An 18,362-nucleotide genomic window follows, 5' to 3' on the forward strand; every position below is an offset into this window, starting at 1 on the left:
GTAATAAATACGAAATAATAACAACTTGTATCGAGCCACCTGCAATCGGAGCAAATAAAGATGTAATCTTGTTATCTATTGCCTCGGTCTGCAGATAAGAATTTTGATTACATGTTTAAAGGGTGTTTCGTTTCAAAAGTATTTAACGTTGTCTGTAAAAAAGCACGATAAAATATACGACGTTCTTAACAATATTTTTGCAACTGATCTACAGAAAACATAGCGTTATCTATTTAACTAATGAATCACGAATCTTGCTACGTTTATTGCTCGCACAAATATTACTCAAATATATTAGTTGCAACGGAACATTTCACAGATAAAATTTGATTCGGCGAATTTATTGGAAATTTATTGGACTTTGTTAATAATTTTCGCGGCTGGCACGTTACGCGGCCCGCGTCTTCGAAATTAGCGATAACGGATAACGAGTTCGCCGAAGCAAAATTGGTTCGAGTGCAAAGGCTCGTTGCACGATTGAATTTATAACGCTCCGCGGATCTCCGTCCGGGTGTTTATCGATCGGTATTCAAAAATGTCCGATAGGCGGCCCGTCACGTGCCGGCGCGGCGAGCCCCGGAGCCTCACAATAGCCGTCGCATTGTTTTCAGAACCGATCGCGGGCTCATTGTCTCAGCGTACCCCGACAGCGGCGGACAACGTCCTCTCGTCGCTATCACGATGTCGTTATTATGAGATCCACGTTGGCTACGAAGTTCCCTTACACCTGACAGCAACCGAGAGGGATCGTTTCTTCCGGCGATCGCGCTTCCTCTGGACCAATCCGGGGAGACCAGCCTAAGAGTGTCAGCGTGACGAGACGACAGATAGAGAGGAAGACTACCAAAGAAAATCGTTATTGCTAGCAGAGATAGAGAGAGAGAGATAGAGAGAGAGCGAAGCGTAGAACGAGGTCAAGGCTGGCTAATAATTGAGAGCGGAGAGAGGGCAGCGAGTGGATCGGCATCGAGAAGAAAAACTCATTGATCCAAGGCGATTGTTTACGTGGTTCAGCGATAAGCAATCGCGCGTGGACGCGGCCCGGGCTGGTGGCAGCTGGTTCGGTTTACGGGGTTGATAAGGATTGAGGGGTGCGCGGTGGTACGCGACGAGAGGGTGCAGTGAAGGTGTCCTCGTGGGGTGCCAGAGTGAGCACGATAGCACCTCTGTTGCCCTCGGCCGTGGGTCCCGAGGGGACGGACGCCATGGCGGCCTCTTCGTCCTCGTCGAGCGGCGAGCAACAGTACTCACTCAGGTGGAATGACTTCCACTCGAGCATCCTCAGCTCATTCCGCCATCTGAGGGACGAGGAGGACTTCGTCGATGTTACGCTGGCATGCGATAGTAGCAGCTTCACCGCGCACAAGGTCGTCCTCTCTGCCTGCAGCCCTTACTTCCGGAGCCTCCTCAAGGTCAGTGCATTGTTCGTCATTCGATACTCAATTTATACACGCAGACCCTACGACCGTTTTTATTTCTTCTTTCTTAATGCACTTCGACTGCCGCGCAGTGTCCGGCATTGCTCCATTGACGAGTAACGAGTAACATTTAAATTGCTGTTCGTTATTCAGATTTTTATTTGATCGGTATTCAACCTTTTATTTGATTCGTATTGAACCTTTTATTTTATTGCTATTTATTCTTTTATTTGATTTATATTCAAGCTTTTATTTTATTGCTATTCAATCTTTTATTTAATCGGTGTTCGATCTTTTATTTCATTTCTATTCGAATTTTTATTTTTAATTATATAGTCTCCTGAAGAAATGACGGAACAAGAGAGCCTTGATTTCTTGATTGTCATCATTCTTCTTCTACAGGATGTTCATACAAAGCTTTCAGTATTTAAACAAAAAAGCTATAGGGAGTACAGGTCGAAAGGTCAAGCGTAGCTGAGGTATTAAACATTTTTCTTTGTTAGCATCATGATTGATTTACTATTTACTTGGGCATATTTTCAGAAGATTTTCTAAGCGTCCTCCTTCCATTTCTCTACACGCTTGTTCGTGTCTTCTTTTCACAGAATTAGTCTCTAAAATTCCACGTCTGCGGCGAATTATTTGACAAGCGTGTCTGATAACAGTAAACAAGAATGTTTATATCTCTGAAATGATTGACCTTTCGACCTGTGTTTATTGAGACTTTTTATTCGGTACAGTCTGTTCTATATAGAATATATTTATATTGAATGCTCTTTTTTGAACACCCTGTAGACACATTTCTTTCTCGCTCGCACACCATACTTAAGATGTGCTGACCTCAAAGCGAACAATATTACTGCCCACGCTGGTCTTATACAGGGTGTCCCAGCTGATTGTGTTACCTTTAATTGTTTTCATATTTTAAAGTTAGAAAATAATTATGGTGAAGAAAAAATTCGTGTATTGTGAACAGTGGAAAGAAGAACAAATATGCATATCTATTGAAATTATTCTATGGAAGTATAATGGGTTCCTTGGCCATTAATTAAAGTACAATTAGCCATTAAAAAAAGTATAGGTAAAATGGCATTATGAGAGAAAATAAGATACAATAAACGAATAATAGTTGGGAAATCAATTATTTTTAGTCGCAGAGATAAATAGCATTTTATTCTCGAAGGAATTAATCGCGAATGAATTATTATGTTAAATTATTAAATAGCGAATGAAACTATTCGCTATACTATAATAATATAAACTACTATATGCATATACTAAAAATAATAAAAATATTAACTATAATAGCTTTCATTTTCTTCTGCTGTGAGATTGTTGACTCACTCGCCCCGGGCGTGCAATAAACAATTTTCAAAAACGCGAAGCGTCAAGTTAACAACAGTTTCTTGCCTCCAGAACATTTGAAGAGGCTAGACAGCTAATCAATGGGAGAGTAATTACATAATTAATGCCACAGGGAGAAATCGAACATGCTTTCAAAAAATATGCCCCGTCTACCGAGACGCCGTTGCGAAAAATCCCCCGGAACCCCCGTAATTGATCTATTGTCGAAATATTGGAAATATGATGCTTTCTATCGTATCGGCGTTGAGTACCGATTTTCAATTTCGACACCGGTGAAATCGGTCGCACACGGCTTTCGCGTGGAACATTTTTACCGGGTCGGCGTGCACGGAATTTCATCGACGATAGGGGAGAGTAGCCTAATTTGGACCACCGTGTGTGTGCGGTGGTCACAGAGAAATTCATTAAAAAACAGAAAACACATATCTGCGATCTTTCGAATATCGGTAACCGACGTATACAAATATTCAAGGCAGACGTTCAATTGAAAAATTAATTATTAAAAGTCATAATATCCAACCTTCTATTAACCAGTACCGTGTACCATGCATCGCTCGGAAAATTTTGATATTCATTAGAAAAATATTAATAACGAGTGGAACTCAAACGCGACGCGATCGAAACACGATGCAATTAAAACGCGACGTAATTAAAATACAATGTAAATTGGAATACAATATTTCAAATTCGAGACTTCGAAGAATTGAAATAAATTTTTCCGTTCAATTTTCGTGTACTCGTTTTTAATTCATTCCTCGCATTCTCTACCGTATTATAATAATTTACAAAATGATAATTCACGAAATAATAATTTACAAAATAATGATATGTAAAATATTAATTCGATTATATCGCGGTACGTAATTAATGCAATTTAATTACTTAGTATTTCGTGATCGTATTGCATTCGCAGTTATGAATTACATTGTAATTTAATTGAAAGGGGGATCCGAATCACGAATTACAACGTAATTTAATTACATCGTAATTGAATTACAATTTAATGGAATTACTTTGTAATTCTAATACCTGTCTGTAATTTAATTGTAATCCCGGGCAACGCCGGTTAGCGGCAGATGGAACGTAATAATTTCTAATTGTTAATGCGCTTCGAACCTAATTAGATATCCATCTGACCTCTCCCTTGTCGGTCGCTCGAAATTCACCGCGAAAACCGGATTACCCTCTTCAAAATCGCGGTTGTTACAACGTCAGTAATATACAGTAATCTTGATGCGGCGATAGATCTCCGAGTTTGAAGCCGGCGTAAAGGCGAATTATCGAATTAGTATGAAATTCAGGTGTACGAAAATTGAGCCCCTCGGAAGATCAAATTCGCCCTTAATTTCGCTGGCGCACGTAATGCAGCCGGCGCGAATATAAAATTCGGCGGAAGATGGCAATTACGGGCTCCGCGGCGGGTGGAAGAATCGAGAAAGGACTTCCGTTTCGATTTGCATAATAACGAAGTCGTCCGACGACCAACCGGGAGTCCTCCTTCTCCTCCTCCTCTTCCTCCTCCTCGCCCAAAGGACTATCGATCACTTGGACGTGTCGTCGAGATGTCGTCAACCGCGTCGTACACCTGTCTCCTTGGGGAACCCGTTTCCTTCCTAGTCCCCCTCGATAGAGCTCCTCATCGCCACCCAAAGAGTCCAACGATCTATAGATCCACCTTTTATTACAGACCAGAGATATTCGGGCGCGGTCAAGCCATTGACAAGCGACACGAATTTCTCCGTCTTCCTTCGCTCTATCTTGGAGATTCAAAATACTCTACTGAATATAAAGAATTTTCTTTGGAATTCTTTATGGAATGATCTTATAGAGGGAAATCCCTTCTTTAAAATTATTCTAGGTAAATTGATATAGGATTTTTTTCTTGAAGGTATGGATATTCAAAGATCACATGAGTCTGTGAATTAGTGATTCCTTAAAAATGCAGAGAGAAATTATTTTCTAGTTAATTATTTCTTCCTTTTGTATTATCTATTTTTGATATTAGTGTTATAATGTATATAGATTTTACAGGATTTTTTTATATTACGTTAGTCTTTGCAATAATATAATATATGTAATAAAAGTCGTATAGAGAATGTTTCATAAATACTGAAAATATAACAAGGTGTCTCTCGCCTATATGAAATACAAGTTAAATATTGTAGTAATGATTAATACAGATTACGTAAAAATTGCAAGTGCTTCGCGATGTACATTCAGGAGATTTACAATTTTTTAAAAGCATCTTTATAGATCGTTATCAAGTCTCTCTTAAATGCCAACATTAAAAAGAACAGCAATAAGTAAAAGATATAAATAAACCCTTTCCTACGCCAGTAACGAACCCTTATCAAACGCATACTGGTAGACGTCTACCATGCGTCAACCGTCTATTTTCCGACAATTAATTTAAATTTCCGTATACATAATATGTCTCGAAGTAGCACCGCGAAAAGGTACAAAAATGCTTAAATAAAATGATAAAATATCGCACGCGCACGCTCGGTTATATTTTCGCCGCACTCGTCGCTGCGGTGTTAATTTCCAGCAAATTAGCGGTTTGCCAGCAACATGTCTAGCAGCACTGTCAAAGGCTTGCAGCGGGGCGATAGAGAACGATTGTTGCACGCGGGGCAAGAAATCGAGTCTGTGGAAGAGGCGACCGACTTTCTAATTGACGCGTACCGCTAATTGATTTTAAGTGTCAGCGGTGCGGTACTCGAACTAATAACGCCGGACACGAATCGTTCCCCCGGTTGCTGGCTTGCGTCACGACGCCATGCAGACAGCGACGACTACGACGACGACGGCGGCGGGGACGAGTATCGGTGCCGCGTCGCGTCGTTTAAATATAAGTCACGCGGGCAACGTAATAAAAAGCGCGCATTGCGTCGCTACGAAGGTGGAGCCTTTTGTGCTCATTAATATCCCTCGCTATTGTACTTTCACCGGCGTCCCCGGTGACGCTCGGAACGTTTGTTTAATGCCCGTAGACGACCGGAGCCGCGCCGCGTTATTATTATTACTCTGTTCGCGGCACTCGTCGCCGTCGTCGTCGTCGACGCCGCCGCATTAAACCGTGCACGGGAAAACATGAAATTACACCGTGCACAATTGCCGGGGATTAACTATCGTGTGGGACGAACGTCATAGGTGGACCACGGGTTTTTACCGTTCCGACTATCCGATCGTTTCGCAAGCCGTTCCACATTTTCTGTCGCAACCGCGCCGAGAGATCGACATATTGGAATTGTGGGAGTAATTGGGCTTCGGATCGCAACTAAAGACAGACCTTTGATACGTAATCGAATGTGGTACCATTTTCTTCGCAGTTACTATGATTGTTACTATGATAGTATTCCATTTCTTGGAATGTAAATAAAATTTACGTTTGGCGTGGGATTTTTTATTGCATAGATTTGTATTTTATTTCGTGAGGTGTACTAATTTAAATTGAGTTGAATGTGACTAGGCATTGTCTCTTTTCATTGTTAAAGCAACTATTAGATCATTCTTAATTTATTAAAAATATTGTACATAGCTCTCTCTGTCTTGCAATTATTAGAGACGATTTTTATTTCGCATAACATCAGAAACTCATCTTGTAATAATCTCGCAAAATCGCGTAAAATCTCCATTATTTACACGTTTAACTTGTTTTACATTTCATGAAAAAGATGCGTATAAAACATTAGCAATAACTGAGTTTCTAGTAATATATAACATAATGCGAACTATCAATTGTTCAATGGAGAATTAAAAACACTTATACGCATAAAATATCAAAGTAGCATTCAATTTTTGGAGAACGAGGAAAATGTGAAATCGCATGACCGCGCTTAGATTGAAAGTCAAGCAAAAATTCTGCTCGGCCAGCAACGCTATCCTTCCTATCTAACGCACAGTCTACAAGAATCGTCGGTTTAATCGCGCGGGATTCGCAAGAAATTCTACAAATAAATGGCACATTATTCGCCATGGAGGAATAAATAAATAAATAAATAAATAAATCCATCACGTCGAGCGATTCCGTAAAACTCCTGCCCGCGACTACTGAATCGATCTTGCCGTAACTGGTCGACGGCAGATTGATCATTGATTGTTCGAGATTAATTAAACGAAACAATGCCGAGCGTTTATCGGACGCTAAGCAGAAATATCGGCTCGGGGGGGTGGAAACGCGCGGCGCAGGAGAGGCGTGTGTGTTGAAAGACTTGAAATCCGCGGCTGACAAATTAGAGACATTAACATACTAACACTGGACTAGTTTCCAGCGGCCGGAATAAATCGCGGTTGTCAGGATTTTTCGTGTATACCATATACTCGAGTTTGCTTTGGTGTGGGAAAACGGAGGGAGGGGAAAAAAAAAACGACGAAAATAATCGAGCGCTTGCGAAACCAGTCGATATTTTCGCGTGTTCGATATCAAACGCGTGACGCAACGATAACGAGTCTGCCTGGAACACCTGACAGCCGCGCTCGCTTTGATTTATGCGTTAGTGCACCGGTGCAACGATTTACGACAGCTCCCCCCTCCCCCCTCCCCCGTTCATTTGACTATCGGGCCGGGAGTCGATGACGAATCACTGAGTTATCGACTACGTCCGCAACGATATTTGCCGAAATACGATTCCCGTGCCTCCGCCACCCCCTTACCGCCCGCGCGCGCGCCCCGCCACCGACCAATAATAAATTTCGTCCTGTCCTGTATCGGTAATAAATTGGCTGCCGGGCAATAGCCTGTCACGGCCGGCACGAAATTCGCAGGAAAAATTGAAATTCGTCGGTACGGTGCCCCGAACCGCACTTACGGTTGTCTCCTGTTTCTCCTGTTTCTCGACTATGGTTGACCGATGCATACCATTCGACAGTCCCGAACCTAATCCTCCGAGCTCACGGTTTCCCCCACCTCCACCGTTTTCTGATCGATATTTCGTGGTGGTGGGAGGGTCGTTCGTCGTCCATGGTGGGAGCGTGAATCCTGCGTTGAACGAGACCGAGTCCCCGGGTATAGTTCACCGATTAACTATGATGCGCCGAATGCAAAAAGTCGCGGCGAAAGAACTATTAACCTGATCGCGGAGTTCCGCATAAATTGCATTATGCTGTAAATTCAATTGCATCGTTATCGAATTTCGCGAGGGCAATTGCAAACGATTTCAATTACGTTGCAATTAAACTACGCTGTAATTTAATTAAATAATTCGAGCCTCTTAGTTTGTTGAATTGTTAATTAGTTTAATCACAAGCGCAGCTCGAACACAACGCGATCGGAGTATAATGTAGTTGGAATGTAATGTAATTGAATTACTGTGCGATTGAAATGCCGTGTAATTTAAAAATAATGCGATTGTAATATTAGGCGATTGTGATGTGATGTAGTTGGTATGTAATGTAATTGAAATGTAATTTGAAGTACCATGCAATTGAAGTACTACGCAATGGAAGACTGTGCAGTTGAAGTAGTATGCAATTGAAAATTAATGTGATTGAAATATGATGTAATTGAAATACAGTTCTTCGAATTATGGTCCAGGATTTTCAAGAAATAAAATCAAATATTGCAGGAAAAGAAATTAAAAAGTATTAAAAATAATTGTTGAGAAGGTCTTGCTTGCATAAAATATTATATCGAAAATAGTCATTTATGTCATAGATTACTAATAATTATTAAAAATCATATTTCTCGCAATTAATATTTATAAAAGAAGATAGACATAAATCAAAGTACAATTACATATCGTTTCGATTTATAAAATTGTTAAGATCGCGAGGCTGTCGTCAAGGGTCATCGAACGACAAAATTTTCGGAAACGTCGCCGCTTCCGAGATTTGTTGGAGCGACTTGTATGCAGCTAACGAACAGAAAGTTTGAAAGGTTTATACATCTGATACGACGTCCGTGGCTGTTGGAAAAATCGTGCTATCGTTCTTCACGCCACGACAACCGACTCCACGGTTCCCCGTTGTTCTATTTTAACATCTCATTCGGCGCTGTGCGATCCCTGCGGCGCGGTGTGTACCACATTGCCCTGTTCATTGTAATTTACGTCGTGGTGATATTGCTTTACAGTCATCGAAATAACACTGTCGTCGCCTAACATTCGCGCGCATCAGTGTCTGCTTCTTATTATACGGACGGAGGAAATTAGGGATCGGTTGGCTAAGACGGATTCGCTCTGAAAATAATTTTTTCGTCGGTGAATCGGGAACGTGGAGAAAGTGTAGACTTCGCTCTTTAAAATCAGGGCAAAACCATAACGATGTAGATATTTTTAACAAAGTTGCGGTTTTTTGAAGTTCGTCAAATTTTATTCAATTTTTACGTCGAATATTCAGTCGAGCATTGGAGTGTATTTTTTAATAAAAAAAATATATATAATGGCGCTGAAAATTCCCAGAGCGACGCTTTTGGGTCTCGTTATAAAGTAGAAACTTTGTTTTATATAAATTTTTTAGCGTGATGTAGAAAAAAGATTTCATATGTTTTCTATAGGTTCGTAAAGTTGAGTGTAAATAAATTCTACTACAAATCGTATTGCAATTTTATCTTTAAATAAGCTTAACTATCTACAAAGTATAGACTTTGCTCTTCAAAATGAACTATGAAGAACTGCTCTACGATTTGTTTACACAAAGTTACAGTACCCCGAGTTTCGTTAAATTTTCACCTCTTATTCAGGACCTCTTGAAATCGTCTGCACATTTCCGACTCAAACGACCATAAAACGGCACAAAAAAATCGTATGACTACGTTTTTGGTCTCGTTAAAAAGTGGAGACTTCTCTCTATATAACCTCCATAGCGTCGTTCAGATAAAAATTCCTCTCGTCTCCTACAAGTCTGCAAAGTTTCTACTTCGCAGTGCCGTCCTGTGAAGAAATCGAACCGAGTATCACACGAAGTACATCCGCGAGATGCACAAAGACCCCAAACCGTCTGGCAAGTGCAGTTTACGTTCTCCGAACCGGTGCAAATCGTTCTCGGTCTTTCCTTGGAAAGACACGTCCGGTGAAACATAAACAATTTCCACCTGAGATTCGGCGATAATTTGTGCGGCCGGTGTACTTGAGCGACGCGTGGGCCGCGTCTCGATATATTACCGTTCGCGACGACTATATAGCATCGCGGCGCGTGTGCATCATGCGATTCCGTGAACGCGATAACGAGGGGCTCCGGGCTCTTCCCGCGGGTCTGGGCATCGGTCGAAACGAGCCACCGCGAGACAGTTTAAATATTTATCGGGGATCGTAAAGTCTGCGCGTCGCGTCGCGCGCACCTCTTGTCTCGTTTATCATCGTCGTCGGCCGCGGATTCGCGGTTTCCTTCGTCAATGAAAATTCCGCAACGGCTGGCTCGTGAAGTCTAGCACGCGATCGCGATAGCACCGCGGAAACCGCTGACTCGGTTTTGCACGCGCCTCGCTCACGCTTAATTGCCACTTATTTGTAACTTATTCCTGTCCCGATCCGTTTCCTTTCGTTTTCTCCGATTTTTCGTACCACCTCCTCTCCACAGCCCCCCTTCTCCCCCTCCTCCTCCTCCTCCTCCTTCGTCGTTTTATCAACGACCGGATTACGAACGCGAGGCTGTCGCTTGTAAAGGATCCGTGTAATTTATATCGGCGATAGTCCCGGTTCGATTAGCCTCGTTTCCCCTCCAATCAATGAATTCGCCGGGCAATCGGCGCGCGATCGCCGCGCCGATCGGAGCTAAGCAGCGCGCGGCCGGGGCTCGCGATAAAACTGTTAAGGGAAACTCGTTAAGCCTGTTCCACCCGTAATATTCCCTGCATCCGAGGCACGCCTTTCAGAAGGCTGTCACGGTCCTCGAGATAACTGCATTAATGGCTCAGCCGTGATGACCGCTCGAGAGGAATTAATCCGCGCGCTGTTTCCTACGAATTACCGTAACTTCTCCCGTACACGTCGCGCCTAGCATCAGTAGCGCGCTGACGAGTGACACGAGGATTACAAGACTATTTCGATCGCCGTTGTTCGATTCCGTACGAATCGGGACACCACCGTCGCTTTCCGTTGCCAGAAGCAACGTTTTACGGCCTGACGTACAGTGACCTCCGATTTTCGATAGTAGAAGGAAATTCGGGTGCCAGAATCGTATGATGGTAAATTTGGCATGTTTTAAGCTTCAGTTAGTGGTACATCGATTTCTACAAGATTCCTTTTGCTTGCGGTGATCTAATAATATTTCAATTCAAATAAAATAACTATTTTATTTTCAATGATATATTTATTAAGATTAGTGGGAGTTTTGTTATTTTTTTTTATAGGAGCTTGTATAGAAAATATTATATATAATGAATATTAATCTTTTAGAAATAATCGAAAACCAGAGGACATTTGACATTATTTTTGGTAATTGACATAAATTTCAATAGTTCTCACACAGCTCATTATTGCCAGATACAAAAATCATTAACTAAATTTTGTAGATATAATATGTCATTTTCGATGTGATAGGTCTAGAGGTATAAAACTAAAAAGATGCAATTAATTTAGATTTTGTATACTTTTAATTGTAGCAGCTAATCCAATAATCTGATATATTCACTCATTAACCGATCGTTTAATGATGGTAGATTTAGTGTTAAAGTATAACAATATATAAGTATAACTCTTCTAATTTAACCATAGTTTATCACTCTCTAACTTATCCAATTATAAATTATCTACTAACCTACCTAACTTATAATCACCCCTAATAACATAGAACTTTATATTTCCAAGGTATTTGCACTTGCAACTAAATATCATTTCTACCAAAAGAATCTATTATAATTTGAGACCTGTTCGTACAAAACAGCAAATATGAATTGGAGGAAAGGCCATTGTCTTAATTTCGTCACGAGACCGAAGCAGACGGCAGCGGAGCTCAAATTTTGAGAAAATCCAAAAGGGAAAGTGCGGCGAAGGACGCGGCAGAGTGGTTAGCTAATAGCTCTCCTCCGTCCATGCGCCACACAAAGAGTACTCTGTAAGAAATTGAAGCCTACCATATTGTTCTGATGCAGAGTCTCGGTGTCAAGTGGCAGGACGGCTCAAAGTCGCTCTAATGGGACCTATTCCTCTTCTATATCCCACTTACAAAAGTATAAATACACTCGGATGAGCCCCGGACAGGATACAGCTGTCATTCGGGGCTCCAGTTTCCCCATTCCGTCGAAGTATCGTCGAAAACACGGCTCTCGAGGACAGTTCATCTAGGTCGGATGATCGCCGGGCCTCGTCCATACAGCAGCCGAGCACAACGAGATCGACGCAACAACAAGGCCAACGTAACAACAAGCGTATCTTCCTTGTATGGAACGCGTGTAGATGAAGGTATCGTTCGAACTCGCGATTCCTCGTGTCGAATCGGTAGCATCGTTCCTTCGGAGACAGGTTTCCTCGTGATACAAGATGCGCGGTCGATAATGAGACTGGAAAACGTCGGAAAAAGACGGATGGGGAGAGGAAAAGTTGACGAGAAGAAAAACAGATGCGGTTGGCACGTGCTCAGTGCACCGAACAGAAAATGGCGCTGGCACAGTTGTAGTCTGTGTACGAAGGGAGTTCTGTATCTTATATTGAATAACGCTTGGATAAAACTGAAATGGGTTAAACGCGCACATTTCCTTCTTTAAAATGAGACAACAATTGTCAGGATACAAGTTTTTTAAACGAAGTTACAGTACTTCGAAGTTTGTTACATTTTTGCAGCGGAAGCAAGTGTTCGCTGTTGCTTCAAATTGGCGTCGAACGGCGCCAAAAAATCGCAGGATGTTATTTTTGGACTCTTTTGAAAGGAGAGACTTGTAGTTTTATTGTAGCTTTAGTTTGATTTGTGAAAAAAATTGTTTGCGCTTCTCACAAGTCTACAAAGATGACTCTTTTTCTAAACTTGAACTCAGTCGAGCTACGCGTTGTATGCCAGCGCACGCTTGCGCATCGAAATGCTATAAAATGTCGCCAAAAAATCGTAGAGCGATGACTCTGGTCTCGTTGTAAAGTGGAAACTTCCCGCTTCGAGATCACTACAGACTCGAATCGCAACAAAAATTGATGCGCTTGCCAAAAGTGTACCAAATTTCATTACTGACGTGAAACAAACACAGTTGGAAAGATGCTGCCACAAACAATATTGCGATGCAGTGCTAGAGAACCGATTTACTCAAAAATTGTAAACATCAGCTTTTAAAATGAGCTAAGAAAACGATGGAAGGGGACGGGGGCAGGAAAAGTTGACAGGGAGGCATCGGAAGAAAAACAGAAGCCGGCACGTGCTGAGTGCAGGGAACAGAAAATCACGCTTGCACAATACCACAAATCCATCGGGTCCGTGTGGTGGGCAAAAGGTGCTCCATATTCTATATTTAAAGGCGTACGCAGCTGACAACGACCGAGAGAGAAAGAAAGAAAGAGAGAGAGAGAGAGAGAGAGAGAGAGAGAGAGACCACGTGCGTGTTACCATGACGTACTCGCGCTGTACTCGCGCGCTACCCATGCGCTACCCGTCGCGTGACCGGCCGCATTTAAATTTACCGAGCGATGCGCGCCGCTACGGCTCGATCTTCGCGCGTGCGATGCTCGTCGGAGAAAGGACGTGAGACAGAAAGAGACAGATGGAAGGAGAGAGAAAGATCGAGAGAGAGAGAGAGAGAGAGAGAGAGAGAGAGAGAGAGAGAACGCTGGAAATATACGAGACGTCGCGTCGCTCGATCTCGTTTGTTTCCGGCTACGCGTGATTCGAAGCCGTGTAACGAGAACCTTCGCGCCGAAGAGGGCAGCAAGAGAGACGAACAAGCGGACACCGCTTCTATTTTCTACGCGACCTGTCCCCCGGACCATAATACAGTCGAAATTTGAATCATTTCGAAATACTCGAGATTATTTACGAGCGGTCGTAGACTCTACGCCGAGGACGCCGAAGATGTATCCCCGCTTGTTTCCGCGCCGGCGAAGCGATTACCGTGATTTAAGACGCTTCTGCCGTGCTATTGGGTCCAAGGATCGATCCTCGTTCATCGATAAAAACCGATCCGTTACTTCGCAATACGCGCTCGCAGTCTATGTTTTGTAGATGAATGAGTCACTGTGTTGGAATCTTTATAGTGAGATCGATTGTGATCCAGATTTTTGGAAATCTGTTTTTAGGATATGCAAGTGGAAATTCTATTTTTGTGAATGGGGTGATTGGGGAGATTCTGAAGATTAGCTGGAAAATTAATCATTATAGTTTGGATTGTTATACTTTGGATCATTATACTTTGGGTCATTATACTTTGGGTCATTATACTTTGGGTCATTATACTTTGGATCATTATACTTTGGATCATTATACTTTGGATCACTATACTTTGGATTACTATAATACTTTGGATCACTATACTTTGAATCGTTATATTTTGAACCATTATACTTTTGATCATTATACTTTTGATCATAACACTTTTGATCACTATACTTTGGATCATTACACTTTTGATCACTATACTTTGGATCATTATACTTTTGATCACTATACTTTGGATCATTATACTTCGTCTTTCCATGATACCGCAACTGGAAATTGCATTTTTGTGTGCAAGCAGATTAAGAAGACTTCGAAGATTAATTTCGAGGTTTTAAGCAGCATTATGGCTTGCTTTATCGGAATGTTGCAAATGGAATCTGCGTTCTTGCATCTGGGAAGATTGAGAAGATTCTGAACTTCATCTGCAGGATTGTGAGGAAAGTTGCAACTACCCTCTTCCAGATATTGCAACTGGAAATTCCAGTCTCGCATCTCAACTTTAAAGCTTAAAAAGATTCCGATCTTCATCGCCAGGACTTCGCTGAAATTCACAGCTCTCCTTGATATTGCAACTGGGAATTTTCATTCCTGCATCCGACAATTCCATTCTTGCAAATGACAATTCTATTCTTGCAACTTACAATTCTATTCTTGCAACTTACAATTTTATTCTTACAATTGATAATTATATTCTTGCGACTTATAATTCTGTTCTTACAATTGATAATTATATTCTTGCAACTTACTATTCTTGAAACTTATAATTCTATTCCTGCAGTTGATAATTCTATTCTTGCAACTTACTATTCTCGAAACTTATAATCCTACTCCTCCAATTGATAATTCTATTCTTGTGTTCGACTATTCTATTTTTGAGTCTGATCATTCTGCTCTTGTTTGTGACAATTCTATTTTTGCATCCGAGAGTATCGAAATTGTTTAATTCATGAAACCGTGACTGGTTCGTCTAAATTTACCGGAGGAACTATTTTTTCAATTCCCATAGTCTGCCAATGTTTAATGCATTATTATTGGTATAGAAGTGTTTAAAAAAATTCTTCCTAGATAGTTCCAAATTCGATTGAATAGACGCCAGTGTATTAATCCCTTGATTAGAAATTTTTGAATTAGAATAATTTCTTAGAAGCGACAGAAAGTTTACTGTGTGCCTAAATTTACTTGAATAAAATATTAATGACGAGGAGTTAGAATCTTATTACTTAATAAATTATTACTAGTAACTTCCATCGCAAGTCAGACGTTAAAATATGGTAAAGGGTTAAAACCGTTCCTATTCGTATAGTTTTTTCTACGATTCTATTGTCATCACAGATGAAGTAATTAACCGTGGTCTCACAGTTCGGCGATAACTAAGGGTTGAAAATTAGCGTAGACGCAGCAAAACGTTAGGTCCGAGAACAGAACCGAAAAGCTTTTAGATTCCCGACGCGGAGAATGTCCGGTTCGCGTAAAAATCGTTAGTCGAAACGGCTTGGAATAAAACTGTATCACCCTTCCGGATCGAACAACGTGCTCGCAGTCTTGAATGAGCAGCTTATCGGAGCCCAGTCAGCTCCGCGCGGTGCAGCAAGTGGAAACTTTACACGGGCCAGCGGAAGAGAGAGAATCGCGTGCGCATCGATTACGATTTACTGCGATAAGGGCAATCAAATTGCGGAGGCTGGTATCGCTCGGTACGCCTGAAATGCCTCTTCGCTTCGACGATCATTCCGGGAATCGTCCGCAGATAAGGCCCGCGCCGGCCAATCGGAATCAGCTTCTTCCGCCTCGCCAACGTCACGGCCGTTTACGATTACCAGCCGCGTCATGGCCAAGCACACCCACGCGCTGCTCGGTGAAAAAAAAAACCGAGTCGCATAATGGCCAAGCGTAGTAATGATTCTCACCAGACGGGGCGAGCAACGATCCGATGGAAACTTACGACCCGCGCAGCACCGCTTCGCAGCCGTCTCCGACGTAACGCGTAATGGTGCACGGCGCGGTTCAACGTTTTACCCGGGCGGCTGCCATCTGTCGCGTCGTCGCACCGCCGGCAAAACGCCTTGTTACTCGCCGCGATCGGCTTCGTACGCCGCCGCGACACGATTCCAAAGGTTTTTTTCTCCCCCAGCTTTTTACGGCGGTCTTCGCCGCGGCTACGGCAATTTCATTTATTAGATTCGGAATTTCGCGGAGTCCCAATGCGGTTCCCAGCCCGCGAACGTTTATGCTGATTTTATTCAAATTCTTCGGTTTAATTGTACGCACTGATGGCGTCGCTATTTTTAGGATCGTTAAGGAACTGGGAAGTTGTAGGATGCTAGGATATTGATTCGTCGACGAGATTTTCGAGAATTACTAAGTACGGTATAGCTCGTTCGAGGCGTAGAATTTTGATCCGACGTTTTTTGGTTTTTTAACAAAATGGGATTGTAGAATATCTTGTTAGAGATCGTGTGAATTAGTATGTAGGTAATTTAGATGCAAAAATTCTTATTGTTATAGCGTTATTCTTTTATAAATAGGACAAATGTAGAGTAAAGTATAAATAAGATATACGAGATGTAATAGTTCAGTTTATACAATTATTTTCTACGAAAGTGTCATTAGTCACGATAATTATAATGTACTTGGCTTGAGACGCGCCAATTTGTCGGTTCTGGTACTTAAGGAATTCAATTGGAAGCTGACGGAAGCAACATTCCTCCTAGTTTTCCTGTTTGAATATATTAACAAGACTATTGTAATGTTCAATGCCTTCACTCTCTTATAAACTAATTTTTATTCGCTTGTCTACTCTTGGAACACCATAACCTATATCTTCTCCATGCGCCATCTTGGTCAACACGATATTCCCATTAAAATCAACCTCAATTTTATGATTTCACCGTAAATTTTCTGATTCTTCCAAGTTTCAAGAAAATTTGAAAAAATCCTGCGAAACTTATCGAACTTTTTAAATTAATACACAATCGATGATCAAGTTCGTCCAAGTTCCGGCCGAGTGCTTAAAGACCTCGAGTTGCCGGCGGCGGTTTTAATGGAAGAGAAATTGAAAAGTTAAGATACCCGAGTACCCTTTCAACCTTCGCGGTGCTTAATCAACTACGGTATACAGCGAGCATATACGATCATTAACGCGGCAAATAGGGCAAAGCGAGCCTGTAATCAGCAAAAGAGCGCACGAAATCGGTAAAAGTTCGAGGCGAAGCCATATGGCGGGCACCGAACCGAGCCGAAATTGATCGGCTATCACTGTCTAGCAGATTAATGATAGATACGGCCGATATTTTTACAAGGGGAAGCTAATCGAGCCGGTATGAATGTCCGATAGGATAGGCCGCGCGCGGTTATTAAATATCCGATTGTCGATTACGGCGGACAACGGCGCGCGCGGTTCGGCTCCGGCTCCGGCTCCGGATTCGACGCAAAAATCGATGGTGTGGCCCCGGCGTGGCCACCGGTTCTCTTTTTCGAGTCGGTAATTACACGTTTCACGGGGCCAGAATAGAAAGGCTCAGTATCCGAGACGGTATCGTATCCGATATCTCGCTCCTTAATTTATTTTTAATGCGGTGCCGCGACGGCCGAGCAAAGGTCGCGCATAAAATTTACAATCATTAAATGCCTTCGATCCGCGCCGCTCACGGGAAAAAAGAAATGCTAGTTATTCGTCATTGAATGCAGCAGCGCGCGAGCCGGTCTCGCAGAGACGTTTTAACGAACTCTCTCGCGCGAGCGCGCGCGCGCGCGCCAGCGACCGATATTCCAGTTATCCGTGCGAGCTCGCAAGAAAAACGGCGTCGTTACCGGATCAAAACGTATTTCTAATTAATTCCAGCAAACGGTATACACGTATCTCGGGCTTCCATAAGGCCGCACGTCGAACGGTCGTCGCTTTGTGAGAACCTAGGGAGGGAGAGCACGAAAAGAGTCGAGCGCGCGCGCGCGCACGCACGCACGCACGCACCGCGAGATCAAGACGGGGTAGAAGGAGAGAAAGAACGACAAGAAATTAGGACAAGAGCCAGGTTTATCGTCTTTCTAATCCGAACCGTCGCTCGAAGCCTTAGGCGCGGCCCATTAATGGATCTCCACGTCGAAGGATGTATACGCGGGTTAGAGGGGTTAAATGACGCCGTATATCCGAGGCAGCGTCATGAAATCGTGGCTTGTTTTCCTTTACAGCCGGCTCTACGCGCGGAACCACTTACGCGGCCACGTACGCGCGCATTAAGGCACGCGCTCTTAATGCGTCCGGCATTTGCGTTTCTCATTCCTAACAGC

General features: G+C 42.5%; 1 protein-coding gene across 10 annotated transcripts in view; it reads left to right on the forward strand.

The window, feature by feature from the left end:
- The window catches only part of LOC144478758 (protein abrupt), a 102,200-nt gene that overhangs the window by 32,932 nt on the left and 50,906 nt on the right, over positions 1-18,362 (forward strand). For all 10 annotated transcript variants that reach the window (XM_078196966.1, XM_078196967.1, XM_078196969.1 and 7 more), the window contains exon 3: positions 612-1,412. In XM_078196966.1, the coding sequence (XP_078053092.1) occupies positions 1,206-1,412 (207 nt within the window). In that variant the 5' untranslated portion in view covers positions 612-1,205. The remainder of the gene's footprint in view (positions 1-611; positions 1,413-18,362) is intronic.

The sequence above is a fragment of the Augochlora pura genome, chromosome 3, assembly GCF_028453695.1.
Source record: "Augochlora pura isolate Apur16 chromosome 3, APUR_v2.2.1, whole genome shotgun sequence".
NCBI lineage: Eukaryota > Metazoa > Arthropoda > Insecta > Hymenoptera > Halictidae > Augochlora > Augochlora pura.